The 21,529-nt window shown below is 44.5% G+C and overlaps 1 protein-coding gene across 2 annotated transcripts in view; it reads left to right on the top strand.

The window, feature by feature from the left end:
- Window positions 1-21,529, top strand: part of ATOSA (atos homolog A) — a 450,421-nt gene that overhangs the window by 356,130 nt on the left and 72,762 nt on the right. For both annotated transcript variants that reach the window (XM_086958313.1, XM_086958312.1), the window contains exon 10: window positions 5,137-5,205. In XM_086958313.1, coding sequence (XP_086814439.1) covers window positions 5,137-5,205 — 69 coding nt within the window. The remainder of the gene's footprint in view (window positions 1-5,136; window positions 5,206-21,529) is intronic.

Raw genomic sequence — 21,529 nt, 5'->3', positions numbered from 1 at the left:
ACCGCCTTGAAACCCTTGCGGGTATGTAGTGCGCTTTACAAATTAACTGATTGATTGATTGATTGTACTTCTTTGCTGCTGCCGACCTCCCTCCTGAAGTTTCCTAATCCATGCACCCTATCAATGTTTGAATTTGTTAGTGCCCCTTCCAGCCCCCTCCCTTCCAATATATTGACAACTGATGTGCAATTTCCCACTGCATGGGTTTTTGATATATTTGTCTGTTTTTTGTTTAAAAAAATCTTAACTGAAGTTAAAAAAAGAAAAAAGTCTGGGCTTGTAGATGTCTGGTACATTCTGGCCTCAAAGCACTCTGTGGCTGTCTTCACGCTGCAGAAAACAGAACTCCCATCTTAATCATGTCTATCACCAATATCGAAAACACCATTAACAAGTGGGTCAGAAAAGAAAAGATTCTCAATGACAGCAGAAAAGTCCCCCAGAGCCATCCTTGATCGCCTAACAGCAGGCTACCATACGAAAGTCATTATAAGCCTCTGTTATTCACGAAACCTTGTTAGAGAAACCCTTGTATATGAGTGCATGCATACTTTAACCTTGCAGTCTTTTATGACTGCATCTACCCTACTATCATAAGTATTATAAGACAACCTTATACCATCAACCATAACAATACATCATTGTGCTTAATCAAATTCCGCCATTGAGATTTACCATGCCACCTCTAGCAATGATTCAGGAAAAAAATCTCTTCTATCCAAGATAATGTAGAAAAAGAGGGTCAGAGGTTATTTTTTTATCATGGGCGACACAGATGAGACTACATTTCCAGCATTTGCCATTGTATGAAGATACTAATTAGGAAGACAATTAGAATGACTACCCATGTTGGAGCATTTTACCGTCAAGTGTGGGTACTTTTTTTTTAGATTTAAACTCAAATCTGCCTCAGAAATTGTACTCAAGATTGCCTCACTTAGGTGGTGAGGCTTCATTTTATGAAATAGAAGTTTTCCTCTATCCAGCCCACAATGAGACCGGGTACCTAAATGGGCTCTCACAGACCTAGAGCTCCGAGTCCAATGAAGCCTCCATTTCATGGGAAATAGGATGCGGATGATATCTTGGTTCAAGAGGAAGAACTCTTCCAGATGTCAGACTACAGAAGGAGGCAAATTTGGGGATTACTACCATGGCTCCTGGAAACAGTTGGTTCCCCACGTGATACCAACACCCTCTCATTCAAATTACAGTGCAAATTTCCCACCCTAATGGTATGGCCTTGGTGAAGTTTGACCTGCCTGTATCATTCACAGAAAATAAATAATTGCTTAATTTAAACTATAAACCCATGCATACTAATAAAGGTTGTTCTGATATTGGACCAGGTTTAAAAAGGTCCGCTTTGTATAGAAAACCCAGCCACTTCTTTGCCACCTCTTTTGCTACTGCTCTATACTTGAAAAATAAAATGAATAAGTGCCTGTAAGTACCCCAAGATGTATTCTAAAAACATGTTTGAGCAATCCACACGTACAGAAGAAACCCAGCCTTTCACTGTACAACACTACCAGCTAATGGGAAAAATGGATGCTATGGGGCTATCACACCAATGCATTTCCAGCAACTCGCCAGGAGGCTACTGTAGCTTACACCAACCATTACCCGTGCCAGGGCTGCCAATGACAGACCAGCACAAATACTAACTATCACACTTCTACAAGCATGACAACGCAGTCTGTTCTAGGCTCCCAAAGCTATACGAATGACTTGTGTGGCAGGTATGTTATTTTTAATGTATATTGAATTAATAAACAACTGTTGTTGTGCTCATCTCTAAATTTGACAAGCAGCACCAGAAATCACCAGTTCAAATTACGCACTGTGGACTACTGGGCCTGGGCCTTGCCCTGGGAAGGAAGACAGAAGACCAGTGGGTGCAGACCAGAACTATCCTAAATGAAAAACAGACCACAGAAACCATTATTGGTATCATTATGGGTGTTGCAAAGACCAGCTATAAGTGATGGTTAAGAGGTGCAGTGTTTAGGTGCTGTGGATGGTTTCGTACCACATCCTTTTGCATGGAAGTGAGGTGAGCATCCTAGATTTCGCTTTAGTTGGGCATAACTAGTTTGCATTGCATGGAAGTGAGGTGAGCATCCTAGATTTCGCTTTAGTTGGGCATAACTCATTTGCAATACATGGCAAGTTCCTTGCCCTCACTTCAAAGAAAGTATTTAATGAAAATGCCAAAGAAGTCTTCTTCCATTGAAAGGAGGTCATTCTAGAATGACACTTTTTATGTCTTTATACAGCACACATCCTCCCAAGCTCTCAATAGGAACCATGGAACACAAATGAGCCATAGCACAAAACAAACAGAAAATGCCTACTATTAGAAGGTGGGCAGAGGAACTCTGCACAAGGGAAAAAATATACTGCAATGTTGGATTTAGGTAGAATAGGGCACTGTGTGATTGTTTGCAGCAGGGCACACAGGTACTGCTGCAAACATGGGTAGGGTTGCTCCTGGAACCTTTTCCCCTATTGACTAGGGAGGGGCCAGGAGTCACCCTTACCCAGGCATAAATGTGGTACCCTCTTCAAAAGTACTGGGCATGTGGAAGACAGAAGTAGGACTGCATCTGCTATTGGCCCCTGTGAAGAGAGCTCTACAGCTGGACTTCCTTCCACTTGTACCTTGGACAAAGTAGTGGATTCTAAGGATCAGTTGGCAGACCTCCTGATTTGTTAAACTACAAGGATACAACAAGCTGCTTGAAGCCCTTTTCCTGAAGAGCCTAACTGACGAGTTCCAATAGTACCTGCCCTGGACCCTGCTGGTATAATCTACTGGAGTGAGTCTTGAGCCCCCATGTGCTGTTCATGGCACCCTGGGACCCTTGACTATGTCAAAGTTTACTCCTGCTAACATCCTTAAAAACCTGGAACCTCAAAACTTTTGGACTCCAAAGACCTCCAGAGGACCAAAACAAACCTTCCAAGTCAATTCGACAAAGGTGCATTGTCACTGGGCTAAAGATTCAGGTATCTTCCACTCAGAGATTTTCCCAGCAGCATATCCATTTCCGTAAGACGTTGCGGAGAGGCCATCTGGTCCCTTGGAGCATTGTTTATTCACAGCCTGCAGCCTTTCCCCGCTTCAGGAATCTGAGCTAAAAAAAAAAATAAGTCCGACCTGAGAAATCTTAACTGGGATCCCCGTTTGGAGCTTTCTCATTAAGTCAATGACTAAACTGAGACCCCGTTCAAAGGCTGATGGGCCTCATGCACCCCATCTTGGCCACAGTATGTTGCCCTACCTCACTGAAGATTTTTGACGTCCGTTCCTGAAACTAAGTCAGAAGGTAAAATGTCTGACCGGGTTGAACCTGGTTTTTGTATCCGACCTGCACTCCATTGCTTTTGGCCTTAAATAACGTTAATGTAACAGTGAAGCACAACCAGATAACCATGGTTGGCCCTTTATGCTTTTTGGCGCTAATTTCATCTCCTGTTCCCCTTACTGGATTTTTGTCATGTTGGGGTCATTTTGTTCATTAAGTTATTTTCTATTTTTATAAATTGGAGTTGCATTTTAACTTAAACTGTTTTGGTATTTCTAAATGCTTTATAGATTTTCTTAAGATAAGCCTGTATGCTCTGTGCCATAAATACTAGGGATTGAACTCCGCTGTAAATTACAAATCTTTACTGGACCTAACTAGAATGACCGTATTACTTGTGGTGGACTAAATTCCACCCCAACTAATAATCCACTTTCTCACTGCACCATTATAGAAAACCTTTCACTATCTTTGAATAATGGGGGTTGATAAACCCAGGAATGCTTTCATAAGCTAATTTCGTTTGGGCGTGGCCTGTGCCCATCGGCAATGTATCGCTACTACCTGTCCAGGAAATAGCATACATCTTTTGGTGGAATGGGTACCACAGCTCCGGTCTTTCGGAGAAAACAGCACCAATCTCCACGAACCACAGGACATTACCTGATGGGTAAGCCTTGAACCTGAACTAAACATTGTATCCCGACTTTTATGCCTAATTTAGTCCTGATATAATTATTTATTGTGCTTTTAATTCTCAAGGAAGGGATTGTCCTTAGGTTCAACCCCTTAGAATTATTACGTGCCACCATGCTGAACCTCGGTGCATTGCAAAAATAAAGTTTCTCCAATTATTTATAAAAATATATTCTCTAATTCCGATCCTTTTTTGTTTTAAATTCATGCAGCACTTTGAAGGGTAATTCGCTTTCCTTTTTATGTATTTTAGTTCATCTTCTTCAAACATTCCTATAGAAAATTCCCATTAAAAAAAAATACATAATAAAGTAGTGCAAATGTACCAGATTTTGTGCACGCACAAATTTCACTACGTAAAATGTGGTGAATTTTGGTCAGGAAAATACCACAAAATTGCACGTTTTGCAGCACAGAATGGGGATGAATACTGTGTTTATGGACTGGGTAAGGAATACAAAACCCAGTGCACACCGCACTGTGCATTATTGACATTTACTAGGTATGGTAATACCATTCTAGGCATCAGTTAAATATTAGTGGGGTCTTATTCTGTATTTGGGAACTTTTACATTATAATATAACCTCGAATGAGATTTTAAGGCAGATTGTAAGGAGCTAGTTGTGCAGTTCTTCTATATAAGCCTAGAAGCCGCAAATGCTACTACATGTTTGGTCTATTACATCTTTATGCAAGACATGTCATAGACATGGGTTTGTAATACTGGTAGGGATTTAAAACTATATTTTTTTTATCCACCTAATGCCCCATAGTTTTTTAGATCTATACCAGGAGTAAATTTGGGTAGGAAATGGTGACTTGAAAATTGTAAGGAGCATACATTAGGTCAGTATGCCGAGCTGAATACAATATTGAAAACCCAAACCAGCATGTTAACATAACTTTCATGTGTGTGCTTTATGTTGTTTGTAGATTATATGACATATTTAGAAAATGAATTAAAAATGCAATATAGTATATGGCATAGAGCTGTGGTTTAGCGTTTCTCGCGTGAAAGCAGTAAGAATGTAAATACAATTGATCTGTGAATTGAGTCAAATTTTCAGTTGAGCATAGGGCAACATTGTAAACTTCGATTTTTATGGGTGTTTTTTTTTTTTTTTTAAGGGTGTGATTACTTTGGAATCCCTTGGAAAAAGAGGCTATCGAGTGCCACCTTCAGGAACAATACAAGTGGTATGTGTCATAGTCATGCACCGAACTAAAATGCTATTTTACATAGTTTGTCCAAGTAAAATCTGATCTGTAATCTCTTTCAAAATGAAATGGTGCTAAGCTCAATAATATTTGTTATGCTCACTCTTTGGCATCGGGACTCTGCTCATGTAAATTACATTTTAGCATACTTTATGTACTTTAGATAACAAAATGATTTACCCCGGGTCATCGGTATGTAAACAAATAATATATATATAGCAAATTTAGGAAGGCAGATGCAAACTTTAGACTTTCTCATAAAACGAAACTTGCACAATAAAGATTTTCACTGCACTGTAGAGGAAAACATCTTTTTGAAACGTGGTTTTGTACACACAATAATTAGTGTGTAAAGTGTCTGATGGCTCATCAAGGGTAGCAACAACAAAAGATTAGTAACAGTGGTTCCCAAGTGCACTAGCACTAAGGCTAACCAATAGGGCAAATGGTTCTAAATGACAATTTCTATTTAGAACTAATAGATATTGAGTAGAATGCAGGCAGTGGAGATTGTATTATAATGGGAGCTACTCTTGATGTAAAAAGCATACATTTGTAATGTAAAGAAAAAAAATTGAATCAAAAATAAAATATAAACATTATCTAAGTTGTCACTACATCAGTATATTGCACGCCATTGTTATTTGCACATCACCCTTCTATTTTGACCTTTAAAAGACATTTACACCTCCAGTCCTAATGCGTAGATAACAGCAGCTTTTTTCCTACATGTTCAGTTTTGTTCTTTGCATTAGGTATTTTGTAATGTAATGTAATGTAAAGGACACTTTTATAGCGCTCCTATCACTCCAAGGAGTATCTTTGCGCTCACCCAACCCAGATGAAGGGGTTGGAGGGAAAAGAGATGACTTGCACTTTGCACTACACATTACACCAGTGCCATACAGGCAACATCAGATAAAGAGAAGACCCAGGTTTTTAATGCTTTCCTGAAATGAGTTTCTTGGGACAATGATCGTAAAGAGGGCGGGAGCTTATTCCAGGCCTTGGCGCCCAGTACAAAAAGGGATTTGCCACCTTTTGTTACCAGCTTGAATCGAGGGATTGTGAGCAGATTCTGACTGGCGGACCTCAAACAGCGTGTAGGGTGATATCTTTTGAACCCATTACACAGGTATTTTTGACCTTGCTGTTGAAATGCCCTGAAGGTGATTATGAGAATCTTAAAAAGAATCGTTTTACCGATTGGTAGCCAATGGAGTGCATTAAGTGCTGCTGAGGCTGAAGACCTACGGGGCCAACGTAATACAAGGCGGGCCGCTGCATGTTGGACCATTTGTAACCTGTGGAGAACGGCTTTGTTAGCTCCAGCATATAAGCCATTACAATAATCCAACCTGGAATTTATTAGGGCCACTGCGACCGTTTTTCTGTCCGACAACGGGAGAAGATCCAAAAACTTCCTCAAAGCCTTTATAATCTGGAAGCACGTCCCGGCTACGGCCACCGCTTGATGTTTGAAAGACAGTTGATCGTCGAACTTGATACCCAAGTTACGAGCAGATGTAATTGTGTTGGGGGGGGGGCTTCTGCATCAGCAGGCCAACACATTTTTGGGGAAAACAGATTATGATTCCCAAATGGCAAGATTTCTGTCTTTCCAGCATTACATTTTAAATGATTGTCAGTCATCCATTTAAATGTTGCTGCTAGACACTCCTTAAGATCTTCCTCGGCACCAGGCCGTTCCCTGTCCAACACCAGGATGAGTTGGGTGTCGTCAGCGTATGATATTGTGCTGATCTGAAATAATGCGATCAGTTTCACTAGGGGTACCATGTACAGATTAAAAAGTACAGGACTTAGACGACCTTTGCTTCAGACTGGTATTGACCCAACACTGTGACTTGGCGTCTATTGCTGAGGAAGTTCCTGAGCCATGCCAAGACCTGCCCTCCTACTCCTGCGGCAGCCAACCGGTCCACTAAGATGTTATGTGAGACCGTATCAAAGGCTGCCGACAGGTCGAGTAGGATTAGGACAGCCTTCTTTCCCTGGTCCATGGCCGTTCGTAGGGTCTCTGCTGTAAATAGCAGGGCCGTCTCGGTAGAGTGTTTTGATCGAAACCCTGACTGGTTGGGGTGTAGAATGTTGTTCTTCTCCAAAAAGCTCGTCAGTTGACTATTGACGAACTTTTCCACCAGTTTCAACAGCACAGGAAGCAGGGAGATAGGACGCAGGTTGGAAAGGGCGGTAGGGTCAGCTAGTGCCTTTTTATGGAGAGGCTTGACAGCTGCAAGCTTCCAGTCATTAGGAATGTCTGCCGTGGCTAATGATGAATTAATAATCCTATTGATAATAGGATTAACCACCTCTACTAAGGTCTGTAGGACTACAGGGGGCCAAGGTTCAAAAGGAGATCCAGATTTGCTGGCCAGAATAGCCTTGGAGGTCTCTTCAAGGGAGACCGGGGCAAATTCCTCCAAGCGGGCAGGAGTCCTCACCTCCTCTGTCTGTTCAGGAGCTACCGACATAGCGGGTACTGAAGGGAAAGTCTTCACGATGGCAAGGATCTTATTGTCAAAATAATCAAATATCGCATTGCAAAGATTTTGAGACGGAGGAATCTCCTGCGAGAGGGCTGATGGGTTCATAAAATCCTTTACTATCTTGAAGATTTCTTTTTGTCCCTGGCCCGCCGTGGAGAGGGCCTGTAGGTAATGGGCTTTCTTGGCTAACTTTATTCCAGCATGATACTTCCGTCTTGCTGACCTATAGGCGTTATGGGCGATGGCGTCGTAGTTCCTACGCCACCTCCGTTCCAAAGCTCTTACTTCTCCCAGTTCCAATTTCAAGGCCAATGAGAACCATGAGGCACTCTTTTTGGTCTTAATGGTCCTTGAATTATTATTGCTGGTTGATCTCAGCGAGGCACCCACTCTGGCAATACAGTCACAAAAGTTCTGATTGTCAACAGAGGTATGGCCTGATGGAACCGGTATACTGGCGTTTAACTTTTCTACAACATCAGGTCTGCTGGGTAGTTCTTTCCAGTTAGGAGTGTATTTTTCTTTGGGACTTTTAGTTCTTTTTATAGAGGTGACTATAGGTGTAGGATTTAGTGCAATATGAAAAGGGACAAAGAAATGATCGGTCCAAGTCTGGGGGCTGGGGGGCTTAACTCTCAGGCTTGTGGAGTTAGAGCAGATACAGTCCAGTAGATGTCCCGCTAAATGAGTGGGTTAGCTGTCAGACTTAACTTACTTCCTCATCTTGATTTTTAGTCCGCCAATGTCACCCTAAGAATGTTAATAAGATTTATGTGAACAACCTTATAAAGATCCTTTTGTTTGCCAGTTTCATGATAAGTGGTATGAAATATCTAATGCACACCAATCCTCTGGGTCATTCCACTGCTCAATTATTTATTAAATAATGCGTATGCTGTGAGGAGTAGGTGTGCTGTTTGATAATGGTTGATATCTGTTTTTGAGTGTTCCCAGTGAAGACCGTCACCAGAGCTAAAAAGCATATCTGGGAGGATTTTCCCCTGGGCACTTGACCTAAACCGTTCTGAAAACTGAGCTTGTTCATTCAGCATATCTGGTCTTTGTTATCCATACCAAAGGCATGGAGAGATTGACTAGAGAGTAAAACTGCCCTGTTCCATGTGTGAAAGGAAAAGTATAACATTTCCTTCTCGCAGAAAATACGGAATAGCTGTCTGCACTTGGCCTGCCAGCTTGAAATAGGAAAGAATGTTCAGGTAGGCTCTCTGAGCAGCAACATATAAGTAGTCTTAAGCGGAAGGCTTTAGTCAAAACCAATTTAAATAAAAAAATTCTAAATGGAAACCATCCTTTTATGCTTTACAAAACAAGAATGTATTGTTGGACTTCAACTTGTCCTACTTTTCTCTGTGATGAGTTATACATGGCCACTCTGGGACTGCTTGGTGCAAGGGTGCAGACCTGATACTGCATAAGTTATGCATTACCTCCAGGGCTCTGATAAACCAGGTAGTCAGTAAAAGCAGTATCCCCAAGGCCACTTAAATCCTTATATCCCATAGTAGACTTTCACATAATAATTTCTCTGCCATGTTTGTATGTCTTGGAAACCAGGAAGAATTCTCCTCCCTAAGCCATCAACTCCCATCTTATGCAGAAATGGAGGGATAGAATATTTTGATGTAATACTGTATATTTTAGGAAGCCAAAATGTCATTTAATTAAATCGATTTATTCGTATAAGTAGAAATGGCAGTTGAACAAAAATGTAGCGTTGAACATGACTAAACTGTGTCCTTGTTTTGACATGGTCAAGTTGCATTGTGATTTATTCCTTTTCTTCTTGAAGGCATTGGGATCAGCTTCTACTACCTTTCTCTGTACTGTTCATGAAGAGCTTTGATGACACGTTCTACCATCAGTTGAACACTACTGCAAAACACCTGAATTTGACACTGTGCGCTGTAATTAATTTATCCTCTGTGCGTAATGATTAGTAGGATTCGTTCTGTTCAATGAGTCATTGCTGCTTCCTATCACGTCTGTAAGAAGGAAAAGAAGTATAAAGCAATTTTTTCATGTCTTTCATACATCGATTTTGATGCATATAGGCAGTTTGAGCAAACCCCAAAATGTTGTGTAATGTGATTTTGTATTTTCTTTTAACACATTCTCGCTCTAGAGTTCTCTGACAAGGGACTCCCCTTGCTAAATGTTAGAAGTGCATGTATTATTGCCTTAAAAGATAAAACCATGCTGCTAGCAAAAACAGACTCTTTTAAAAGCGTTTAAGGCAATGAAAAGGAATTGAAGCTCCATCTGTAGATTATTCTTAACAGTATCTGATAATTACTATAGCTTGCCAAAGAAGCCTATGCCTTTGTCGCTCTGTAAATAGCCCTTAGCAACTATAGCTATCTCCACATAAATCTATTAAGCTACCACATAGTAGGAACCCTAATAGTAGCATGAAAAGGCGTTTGGTGTTGCAATTCTTTTGAATGCAGAGAGATTTTTTTTTTTTTTTTTAAAGTGCAGCAAATTACGCAAAATGAAATAGTGTTTTTGGACTTTTATATTTATTAATTCATGATTATGCTTCCAGTTTATTTTTTTATCTTTGCAAAACAGATGTTAATACTACTAAGTTAAGATCTAGCCTACTAGACAGCGCAAGCTGTTTGATTGCAAAACACCTGTTGTAAGCTTACCAAGAAATTACAGGGATTAAAATCTTGCACATTCTTAACCAATGGTTGGCCTTATTGTCAGTCTCATTTGCTTTCTTATTATTTGATGGGTTTCCTTGTCCCAGCTTGTCTCTCTGGTGTTTGTCCCTTCCCTGCAGCATAACCTCATTACCATCTCTAATTGTCTGGCCTCTGTCCTTCAACTACCCACTCTTTTTGCTTAAGCTCTCTTTAGTGTGTGTGTGTTTTACAGCTCCCTTGTGTGCTACTTCTCTGTGCCAAGTACACTTCCCCCTCGTGCTCCGTGCTGCTGTTCCTCTCATGTTACAAACTCTCCCACCAAAGTTCCTTCCCCACATCGAAGATGAATGGAATTATTGTCTACCTTTACCTGTAGACTTGGGTGCTCAAGACCAGCAGCAAAGTCATACAAAATTTCAAACTTGAGTCACACCATATAAAGTTAATCTGAATATCATCAACATATTTCTCATTCCAGACAATTCACTATGTAGGAACATTGATAGAAATAGAGGCACTTTGTTTTTTCCCTTGGAGAGCAAATAGATTCCCATTCGAAAGAAAGGCCAGCCTCTTGGTTGTGTCTCATTTAATGGCTCATCACATCTAGTCTCTCCTTGACTTGATGACCTCTTATATATTTATAGATGTGGATGTGAGATTTTCTATCAGTTTTTCTTCGTGAAGCTTTTCTGGATTCACATGCTGTGCATTATTCCGCCATCTAGTGGTTGGATCCGGAATTCTCCACTTGTTGTCGCCCTTCAATTTTTTTATTGCTTTGCGTCGACTGAAACACCCCCTCCCAATTTGGTGCTTTCTCTGATGTTATACGCCTTCCCCCAGAAGCTTTAACATTTGATCGCCATCTTCAGATTCTTTTATTTACACCTTTGAGTCTGGATGCTTGGCTGAAGGCTCTGCAACACGCGGAAGAACGTTTCTGAGAAGTTCGTCGAAATTGGACGAAATTCAGATAAAGATCATCAAGGAAGAGGTACTGGAGGAGACTCCTATAGTTATGGAGTAGATTTCCTCAACAATTTCGAGAATGTCTGGACAGGGGGCTCCCTGTTCAGCATAATGGAGAAGACCGTTATACCCGAATTGTCACCACAAATTCTCAAAGGACCATCTCCCAGTCTGCAACCTCTGCCTGCCGATTGATCACCAAAGTTACAATTGCAACGCCTGCGCCAGGTTCAAGACAAAGACGCTGAGGGCGAGGGAGAAGCAGAGAAAGGCACACTACACCATGCAGAGATCAAAACCAACCCCAGTCCTAAGAGACATAGGCCTGTCACACGACGAGGAGGAAAACTACTCTGAAGGTGCAGAGGCAGGAACATTGGACGCCGACCTGAGAACCGTCAACCTAGAAGGGAAAGGCTACCAAGAAAGACAAGAGACCGCAGGTAAAAGAAATCTACCCCGAAAAAATTGCCTGAAAATTGTAGAAAGGACTCAAAGGGTGGCTCGTCAAAACACTTGCCGTTTGAAGGCACGCCCGGAACAAAGATTCCCTCAGGCCCCTCAAAAGGGGCACCACAGGAGGAAAGTCTTCAGAAAGAAAACACTAGTTGAAAGACCGATGAGGAAAAAATGCTTTGATGTTGAAGAAAGGTCTCGTGAAGAGCAAAGATGCTCGATAGCCTATGCGTTCTCGAAGGAATCTTCGACATCAAAGAGGAAATCTATGTCGACCCACGACCCTGAGGAACTCTGAGTCTGGATCGAGAGGCGACGACTCCAGGCTGAAGTGGCCGCTTTGCTTCAGAAGAAAAAACACTTTGAAGCAACATTGAATGCATTTTGAATTCCTCCAAACACTTTGACGCCAAAAGACCAGAGCGAGAAGAACATCAAACCTCCTTTAACACCTGAACCACAGAAGAGGAGCTCTTCTATGAGGAAGAAGAAGAGCAAGAAGGACTGGGCTTTTTTCAGGACTCCGAAGAGTCGGAGTAGGTGGATTCTCAGTGGCAGGAGCCAGAGATGGACTCCCCAGAGGAGGGAGTAGACTATCTATCGAGACCTCCTAAAGAAATTGGCATGTTCAACCAGATCATCAAAGAGGCTGGAGAGCGAAGAGGAGCTTTGCGCGCATCCAAGATGGCTGCGTGAGCACATGGCTCCAGAGACCCTCGTAGCCCCCCAAATATATCCTGCCACTTATCCTGTCTGCCGTTGAATTCTCCGTGTAGCTGAACCACGGGAGAATCGAACGTCGTAACCCGTGTCCCGAATGGACCCCGGGTGCCAGAGTTGTGAAGTTAGAGAGTTTGCGGCCTCTACCTCCCGGATGCCCGGCGCTTGGGTTGGCAGAGTACCCGAGGTGTAGTTCAACAACAACGGCGCAGTTTACCGGAAGTGGCCGGTCTGGCCCTACTTTCGCTTTCGATTTCATTAATCGACATCGGACCTGGGTGCATTTCACTAGCACGGACGACCCTATCGCTGTTAAAAGAGCTGGTTGACTGCACAGTCCGATGAGGGACAAATTCTTGCCATTGATAGCCGGCTGTCTGGCCGACCATCGCTGGTGCTTTGCCCCGAGGCACTCCTGTACTTTGCCTCTGTGGGAGCGGTGTGATCACGTTTCGCAGATCAGAAACTGAGGGATTGATCTTATCGGCTGGCGGGCATTCGGAAGTCTTAAAGACAGAGATGCCCGCAGGGTCCCCGCCTAGGCCTATGATAGCCCGGATATTTAATTTTAGAGACAGAGATGCCATCCTCCAGGCCTCCCGAGCGGGTGGGCCCTTGAAGTATGAGAACTCGTCCAACAGTTTCTACCAGGATTTCACACAGAGTGTTGAAAAACAGAGACTCTGGAGAGTTTTCTGGGAGTGAAGAGAAGACTCCGGAACATGGGACTCAAATATGCGATGCTTTTTCCGGCTAGGCTGCGGATCGAACACAGTGAGCTGGCCTACTTCTTTGACAAGCCGGAGATCGCGGCTGACTGGTTGGACACTTTGTCGGCCCAGCAAGAACTGGAGAGACAGAGTGGTGGTGCGGAGGGGGGGATCACAAGAGCAGGAATGAGCGCTGTCTAGGGTGCTGATTATTGTGGTGGTTCTGATCTCATGTTGATGCATGCAGTAAGGTGGGGGGGTTAATGGGCAATCGGGGGGGTCTCTCTCCTCCTCAGATCTACTTCTTGTAGTTTAGTTTAGATGTGGGGACGACAGGCACACTGCGAGTTGGGGTGGCTTTATAGTCTGAAGCAGGGGTGCAGGGAGGGGGGTATCGTAACGTGAAGTTTGGGGGGATGGGGGGCATTGGTTCTTTGTTTTGTTCATGTTCCTGCAAGGCACAATATCGCGAGACTTTTTCATTGTTGTGCTGGACTCAAGGGAGGGTTGGGTCTTCTTTCTCTTTCATGATGGGGGGGTAGGGGGTTGAGGGTGATGAGCTGGAAGGTAAATGGGTTGGGGGATAAGATTAAACGTAGTATAGTATTGCAACTACTTAAAAGGCATTCTCCTGATGTGGGCTGCTTCAAGAAACCCACTTGATAGGGAATACGTGCAAAGCGATGAATAGGAAGGGGTATCGCCTAGTGGCTCATGCTGGGTTTACGTCTGGGTCCCGAGGAGTTGGCATCCTTCTCAAGAATTCTCTTCCATTACAGGTGGAATCTATTGTTTTGGATGATAGGGGGCGCTATGTTGCTGTATCGGGACGCTGGGAGGGCTGTATGCTTTCTCTGGTGTCTATTTATGTTCCTCCTGGCTTGCAGTCTGCAACCTTTGCTGACCTGGGACAGGTTATACTGGATCTTCCGGGTGGTTTCTTGTTCCTGGGTGGTGATTTTAATGCAGTGGTTTCCGGTGTGTTAGATCGATATCCGCCTAGGGATGTCAGAAGGGCCCATGGACGGTTGCCTGACTTCATTGAGACAATGGGCCTGATGGATTGCTGAAGGTTGCTGCACTCCAATCAGCAGCAATATACATTCCTCTCGAGCGCCCATGGTAGTCTTTCGAGGATAGACTATGATTTGGTACCTGCGGCCCAGGCGCCGTATGTCGCTGAGGTCAGGCATATAGCTAGAGGTGTCTCGGATCATTCCCAGCTTTGACTTAGATTTGAATTGGCTCCTGGCTCAGGGGGGAGGATAGCCCCCATTAACCCTTGGTATCTGCGCAATCCTAAGACTCGGAATGATTTGGTAACAGCGTTGAAGCATTATTTCCAGGATAATGAAGGTTCAGTCTCCTCGTCGGTTTCGCTATGGGAGGCTTTTAAGACGGTGCTTAGGGGTCAGGCTTTGTCCCTTATTACAAGTGTCAAAAGGCAGAAGGAGGAAGATGTCGTTAGGGTTGAGGCCGAAATCGTCGACTTAGAGCTGGAGCTTGAGCAAGACGTGACGCGAGCTAGACTACATGTCCTGCAGTTGAAGCAGCTAGAATAGAGAACGTTGGTTCCGGATGGGGCGAACGCCCTTAGTCGAGAACAGCAAGGGCGTATTTATGACGTTGGTGACAAGGCTGGTAAATTAATTGCCTGGCTGGACAAGAAAGATAGAGCTAGTCGCGTAGTCCCTGAGGTTAAGACCGAGTGTGGTATTTGTATAACTGATTCGCAGGGGATAGTGGACTGCTTCGCCGATCACTTTCGTTCTATTTACTCTTCTGTATCTGATAGACCGGAGGAGGATTCTCGCTTATTGTTACGGGACATAGCGCTTCCGTGCCTATCTGTGGAGGATCGTGACATCATGGACAGTAGGATTACCGCGGATGAAGTGGCCTTAGCGGTGCGCTCCCTGAACTCTGGTAAGGCGATGGTCCCTAACTGTCTCCCGATTGAACTTTACAAGCTTAGGCCAGACAAGATTGCTCCCTATCTGAGAGACATGTTCCTAGAATCTCGGGAGGGTTGTCTTCTCCCTCGAGATCAGAGACTGGCGTCGATAGTTGTGATACATAAGGAAGGGAAGCCTAGGAATAGATGTGCTTCATATCGGCCAATCTCGTTGTTGGACGCGGAACCCAAGATTTTGGCTAAATTGTTAGCTACTAGATTGCTTAAGGTCATTAGTGAACTTGTCCATCCAGATCAATCTGGCTTTATCCCGCACAGGAGTTCTGCGTTGAATCTTAGGTGTCTGCATGGGGTTCTTGCGAGGGCATCTACCTTACGGGAGCAGGCCGTAGTGGCGTTGTTAGACGCCACGATGGCTCTTGATACAGTTGAATTGCCGTATCTATGGGCAGTATTGGCCAAATTTGGTTTCGGCCCGGACTTCATCAGCTGGGTGCGTCTTCTCTATACAGCACCCCTCGCTCAAGTAGTGGTTAACGGTCGTGTTTCGGCGCCATTTTGTCTTGGGAGGGGCACCCGACAGGGCTGCCCACTTTCGGCTCTTTTGTTTTCTTTGGCCCTTGAACCTCTCGCGGCTTGGCTTCGCTGGAAGTCTTCGATTAAGGATATTCGATGGTCTCTGCAGTTCGAAGATCGCATTTCATTATATGCGGATGATATTTTATTGTATCTGACCTCTCCCAGGAAATCTTTGAATGTTCTCTGCAATGTGCTGGCTTCCTATGGTAGAAATTCGGGATAGGTTATAAATTGGGCGAAATCCTATTTGTATGTCCTGTGTGGTGATGCACCTGTGTTGTCTCATAATTGTCTGATTCAAATTACAAAGGACGGGTTCAAATATCTCGGGATATATGTCTCCATGGATCCCGTCGTCATATACGAAAAGAACCTTCTCCCTCCGCTGATTCGGCTGAAGCGTGATGTTGCGTGCTGGCAGAAGCTTCCGCTGTCTATGTTGGGTCGGGCTGCCCTCTTTAAAATGATGTCGCTTCCTCGTTTTCTCTATGCCCTTCAAAATACTCTTGATATTGTTCCAGCTAGGTATTTTTGCGAATTGGAGGATTTGCAACGGAAGTTGTTGTGGGATGGTAGACCGCGTATAGCATTGGCTAAATTGACGCTCCCGTGTTATGATGGGGGATTGCTCTCCCTGATATTAAAAGATATTATTGGGCATCGCAGTTGGGGGCTATTAATCATGGTACGTACGGGCCTGTGTCTGATCCCGGCTACGCCGGATACTTCCTGGAGGCAATTATAACAGAGCGTTGTATACTAGGTCTGTGGAGAAGAGTTTTTCTGGGCCGACTAGGGCGGCAGTGCGGATATGGCATGATGCTACTAGCTCGCTTGGATGGAAAGACCGTTTGACTTTAGCGACCCCGTTCTTCGTCTCTGAGAGGTTCGGCAGACAGTGGAATACTAAGGGTTTTGACAAATGGGATCTCATTGGCATTTCCACAGTGGGCGACCTCTGGGTGAAGGGAAAGGTTAAATCATTTGTAGCCTTACAGACTGAATACGAATTGGGAGAGACGGAATACTCTCGATATGCGCAGGTCCGTCATGCACTGACATCGGTTTTCCCGGAGGGGGTGGAGATACCGGAGGCAACCCCATTGGAGGACCGTATATTGGACGGTTATCTGCCTGACAGTACCATTTCCCTTGTCTATAAGAAGCTGATCAATCATAGAGCGGACCTTTTGACACAACTATGGGATAAGTGGAACCGAGACGGCCTAGAACTTGATGATGAGGACTGGCAATCGGCAATCTCCTCACCAAAGGAGGTCGCGATTCCTGCGCGATTGAGATTGGTTCAGGTTAAAATACTACACAAAGTCTATTTCAAGGGTCCCCGTTTGGTCCAAATGGGTTTCACGATGGAAGGTCTGTGTCAGCGGGGATGTGGTCACTTGGGGACGTTTCTGCATATCATATGGGAATGTCGATATGTGGTTGAATATTGGGGCAGGGTCCACGAGGTGATGCAGGAAGTGACAGGGGTGGATCTCTTGCCAGAAGCTAGGCGATGTTTGTTGAATGTATGGGAGCCGACTGATCTCAATACGGCACAGACTCAATGGGTGACTTTGGGGGCCATGATTGCTAAACGGAACATAGCACAGCAGTGGGGGTCCCAGAGGCTACCCGCTATTGAGGTGTGGATAGAAAACATGGATTGGTGCATGTTCCGGGAAAAAACTGTGCATTTGGCTCGGGCCGCACGAGGAAATGGAACAATGTATGGGGCCCGTGGAATCGATACAGGGGGAACATATGTGTACCACCCGCGACTGCAACCTTTGATGTCCCACTTTCCCCCTGACCCCTTATTATTAACACTGACGTATCTTTTCAGTACCCTCTCCTCCTCTCTCCTCCCCCCCCTCAGTTCATCATTAATTGTGTCATATGTTGATATTGTGGACGACCCTCGTATGTTCTATGCAGTCATGTATTCTGTGGTTGCCTTGCTTTAGTAAAAAGAAATATTTAAAAAAAGAGGCTGCAGAGAAATATGGAGTACTGATAGAGGAGGAAAGACCACAGTAATGTTTCCTGCTGAAAACTTTGTAGCAATTCCAACCAGGTACCAGTTCCCTTCAATGCTGCCTAATGTCCTGGATCCAGGAAATGAGGCATTTAGGGACCCCGCCACGTCTGAGTATTCCTCTAAAGAGCCAGCTTTCATCGGGGGGACAGTACCGGCTAATTAAATTATCATAATTGAAGAGGGCCAACATGCCTTCAACATCTGGTCCACTTCCTGACAAGGAGGGCAAAGGATGGATCTCATGAGAAGAACACCTGTGCAGCGCACCCAATCACTGCGCATCGCTAATTCCATCGCCGTCCTGAACCGACATGCCTACCAGCACTAGGAAATGTCTGAGCTAATGAAGCACTTGTCAGAACAGTACAAAAAGAGCTGCACATCTGGCAGAAGAGGGAAAGAATATTGCCAACACCTGCCTAAAATTGGCATTGGATGCGGTGGATACGGCAAGCAGGCTAATGATGAGGGGCATCACACTATGCCCTCACTCGCGGCTGAAAATATCTTGGTTTAAACCGGAGGTACAGGCTAATATCTGAAACATCCCATTCAACAGATAACATTTGTCCTGAAGCACGGTTAACAACACCCTAAACCAACAAAACAAAGACAGGGAGACAGCCAAGTATGAATTTACCTCGAAAAAACAAGAGGTTTGGCATAACAGGAAAAGTTGCTTTAATTAAACACTTTGGCAGGTAAACAACCACATAAATGGGTCTGATGACCGTCTCAACATACATTCGCTCTGAGTGCCATTATATGCAGTCTTTGGAGCTTCACAAAATGATTTAGATCTTATTTTAGAGAAAGGAATGCAGGGCTAGTCATGGGGAGTTGTAAATCAGGCCACCTGATAGTGAATACAGATGGGTCTCGACCTTGCGTGAACACAGTGAAGGCCAGTGGGTGTAGTGTCCAGATGTCTGGTATGGGGAGCACCTGATTGCTGCATGTACTGTGTGTGTCTCCTGTGCTCTGATTGGCTGAGTGTTCCCAACTTCATGTGGCATCGAACTTTATGATGTTTTGGAAATACGAGCACCCCTCTGGCCATATGTGCCTCATTCGGGCCAAACTCCTGGGACCATTGTGGTGTTGCATGCCTATCTGTAGGACTAATATGGGGTTTTCCTTTTTGCATGGTTTTCCTGCAGCTTACGTTCCACCCCACCTGTGATCTGTCAATCAGTAGGCTCAAGCCTAGGTCGCAGGGGCTGCCTGACCATGTATTTCTTACTCTGAGTTGATGGAGAGGTCATCTCGGCAGATTTCAACAACAATGGCTTGATCTTGTTTTTGAATATATATGTATTGTTGCTTAAATTGTCATCAATATTAACATTCCCCCCTCTAGTTGAATTTTCAACTACATCATTTACCCCACACTCCATAGCAGTCGCATTGTTGGGGGCTTATTGTGTTACTGTTTCAATTACTACTGCTTCTCTATTTATTTGCATTCTAGCCATTTTGAGGACTGCATTTTTACAGCAGGAAACCCCCAATTGTAGGAAAGCACATAAAAACAGTGCAAGACAGCACTGACTTACACCGTCCTGGAAGCCAGGCAAAACCGTCTTCATACCATTCCTGCTTAGGGGCATCATCCTCCTTACGTATGTTCATTTGCAATCGATGAAGTGTTTGGATGCCAAGTGAGAGCGTCCTGTTATCCACGTCACTGCCTGGGATGAAAGTACAGAAGGCCCTACACTGGAACTCCATGTCTGGCATCCATTTGTTATTAAAGAAGACTGCACCTCATACACTTAGCACCACCCGGGGACCACTAACGAAAGCGGGATAGGTGGTGTTTGTGTACTCTTGTGGTGGCTTTGCTACCTCCAAGAATCTCATTTCAGGAACGTCTCAGGACCAAACAATATCCTCCCCTATGGTACCTTGCCTGCGCAACCTTTCTAGCTCTGTTCGAATCTTGCTAGGTTCGGTGTAAAGGTATAGTGCTGGGGGATTGGTCTCGTATCGAGGCACGTTTTCTATGGCTTTATGGGGTTCTACTCTATTTGGTTGAACCTTGGCTTTAATCCTACATAGGTACAAGTGGAAGAGGCATTGTGCTCTTTTGGGTACCTGCAGGGGTAAACGGTCCAGGGGTCCCAGGTTCCAAGACCTTACTTCTTTAAAAAAAATTAAACAATGAAGGAGCCGTGCTCAAAGCTATGGACCATAGAAGCTACATAAGAGAGTTGAGGTTGAGTGTGAGCATACCTTCCTTACTTTTAGATAGATGGTTTATTCATATAACACGGATAAATCCTGTTAATCTTAGTATTGTGATGGCAAAATCTGTTACTGCATGTTTTATTCATTCATCCCTTAACACCTTGGCTGCTAGGCGTTTTCCCCCTCCTGTGCTGGAAATTGCCATTTTGCTGGTGTCATGACGAGCTCAGCTCGTCATCAGCACAGCTCAACTGTGCATCATGACGAGCTGAGCTCGTCATGAGCATCGAAAGGGTTAAGTAGTCCATTCACTCTTGTTGTAGATTTATAAGACTTTATTTGAACAAAGGACAAGGACAGCTGACACGTGTTTCACCCTGTGTGGCGAATTGCGCCAGGGCTTTCTCAAGGCTAAACAAATTTGTCACGTCATTTTTCAACGTTTTCAGTACAAAGTGTCACAATACAGTTGATGCACATCTGATTTTTTTCTCAAGTGAGTCAGTATCCAGCGTAGTCCTTTAGGCAAAGGTCACGTATTTACCTTGAGACCGCCGCCATCTTAAGTAGTCTATACCGATGGTGTAAGACGGAAGTCTTACCCGGAGGACTACGCTGGATACTGACCCTCACTAGAGAAAAAAATCGGATGTGCATCAACTGTATTGTGACACTGTCAGGAATACCCCACCCCCCCACCTGCTGCTCGCGGACTTGAGCACGAGACAATTCGCAGGATATGTAAAGGCGGCCAGACTACAAGAACCAGCATGCCAGCGCGGGTCATGCGCAGGTAGAACACGCCCATAAAAGACGTCCGCCGTGGAGGAAGGGCATCGGATATTGTGATCCTTGCCGGCTGTTCCTCGATCTGGAGACCACGGACCCGCGTCTCCTGGAGAACTGCAGCGGATTTGGAACGTGTGTTACTTCGACTTCTGGAGGTAAGATCGAGCGGCTGCTCTCTTACTCTCCCACCGTTGAGCTCCTCGTGGTCGAGTGCCTTGCTAGGCATTCCCGTGAGAGGAGTGAGCAGAGACGCACACCACGGAGGTGTTTTCCGCATCCTCTGTTTGGAACACGTTACAGGCTTAGTAACCCTTCCTATGGCACAATACTGAAACGCTCACCACAGAGGTGATTGCCTACGTTCTTAGTTGGTTAAACTTGGCATTTCCGGCGATAAGGTCGAGCGGCTGCTCCCGTGAACGCCATCACATACCACACGGTTGAGTGCCAGTTAGGCATTCCCGTCCTTGATACTTTGACACTTGGTACTTCCAAAGCACAGTCAGCAGGCCTTGTTTGCTGGCCATACCTACAGCACACAAAAGAATTCGAACAGCATTGTCGGCCGTTACTTAGCACAGTGCCCTCCGTTGGAGAATACCGGGACCGGTATTCGTGCAGAGGACGGTTGGTTCTTGCCCTATGAGCATATCTGGGCTGAGAAGGGTATCGTTGACGAAACATCAAGCTTTATTGTTTCTTATGTATTGACAACCACAGTTGTGGGACTAACATTATTCTTTATC

This window comes from Lissotriton vulgaris, chromosome 2_1 (assembly GCF_964263255.1).
Source record: "Lissotriton vulgaris chromosome 2_1, aLisVul1.2, whole genome shotgun sequence".
NCBI classification, from domain to species: Eukaryota; Metazoa; Chordata; class Amphibia; order Caudata; family Salamandridae; genus Lissotriton; species Lissotriton vulgaris.
Note: the sequence above shows the minus strand (reverse complement) of the source record. Positions and strands in the feature narration are given on the sequence as shown.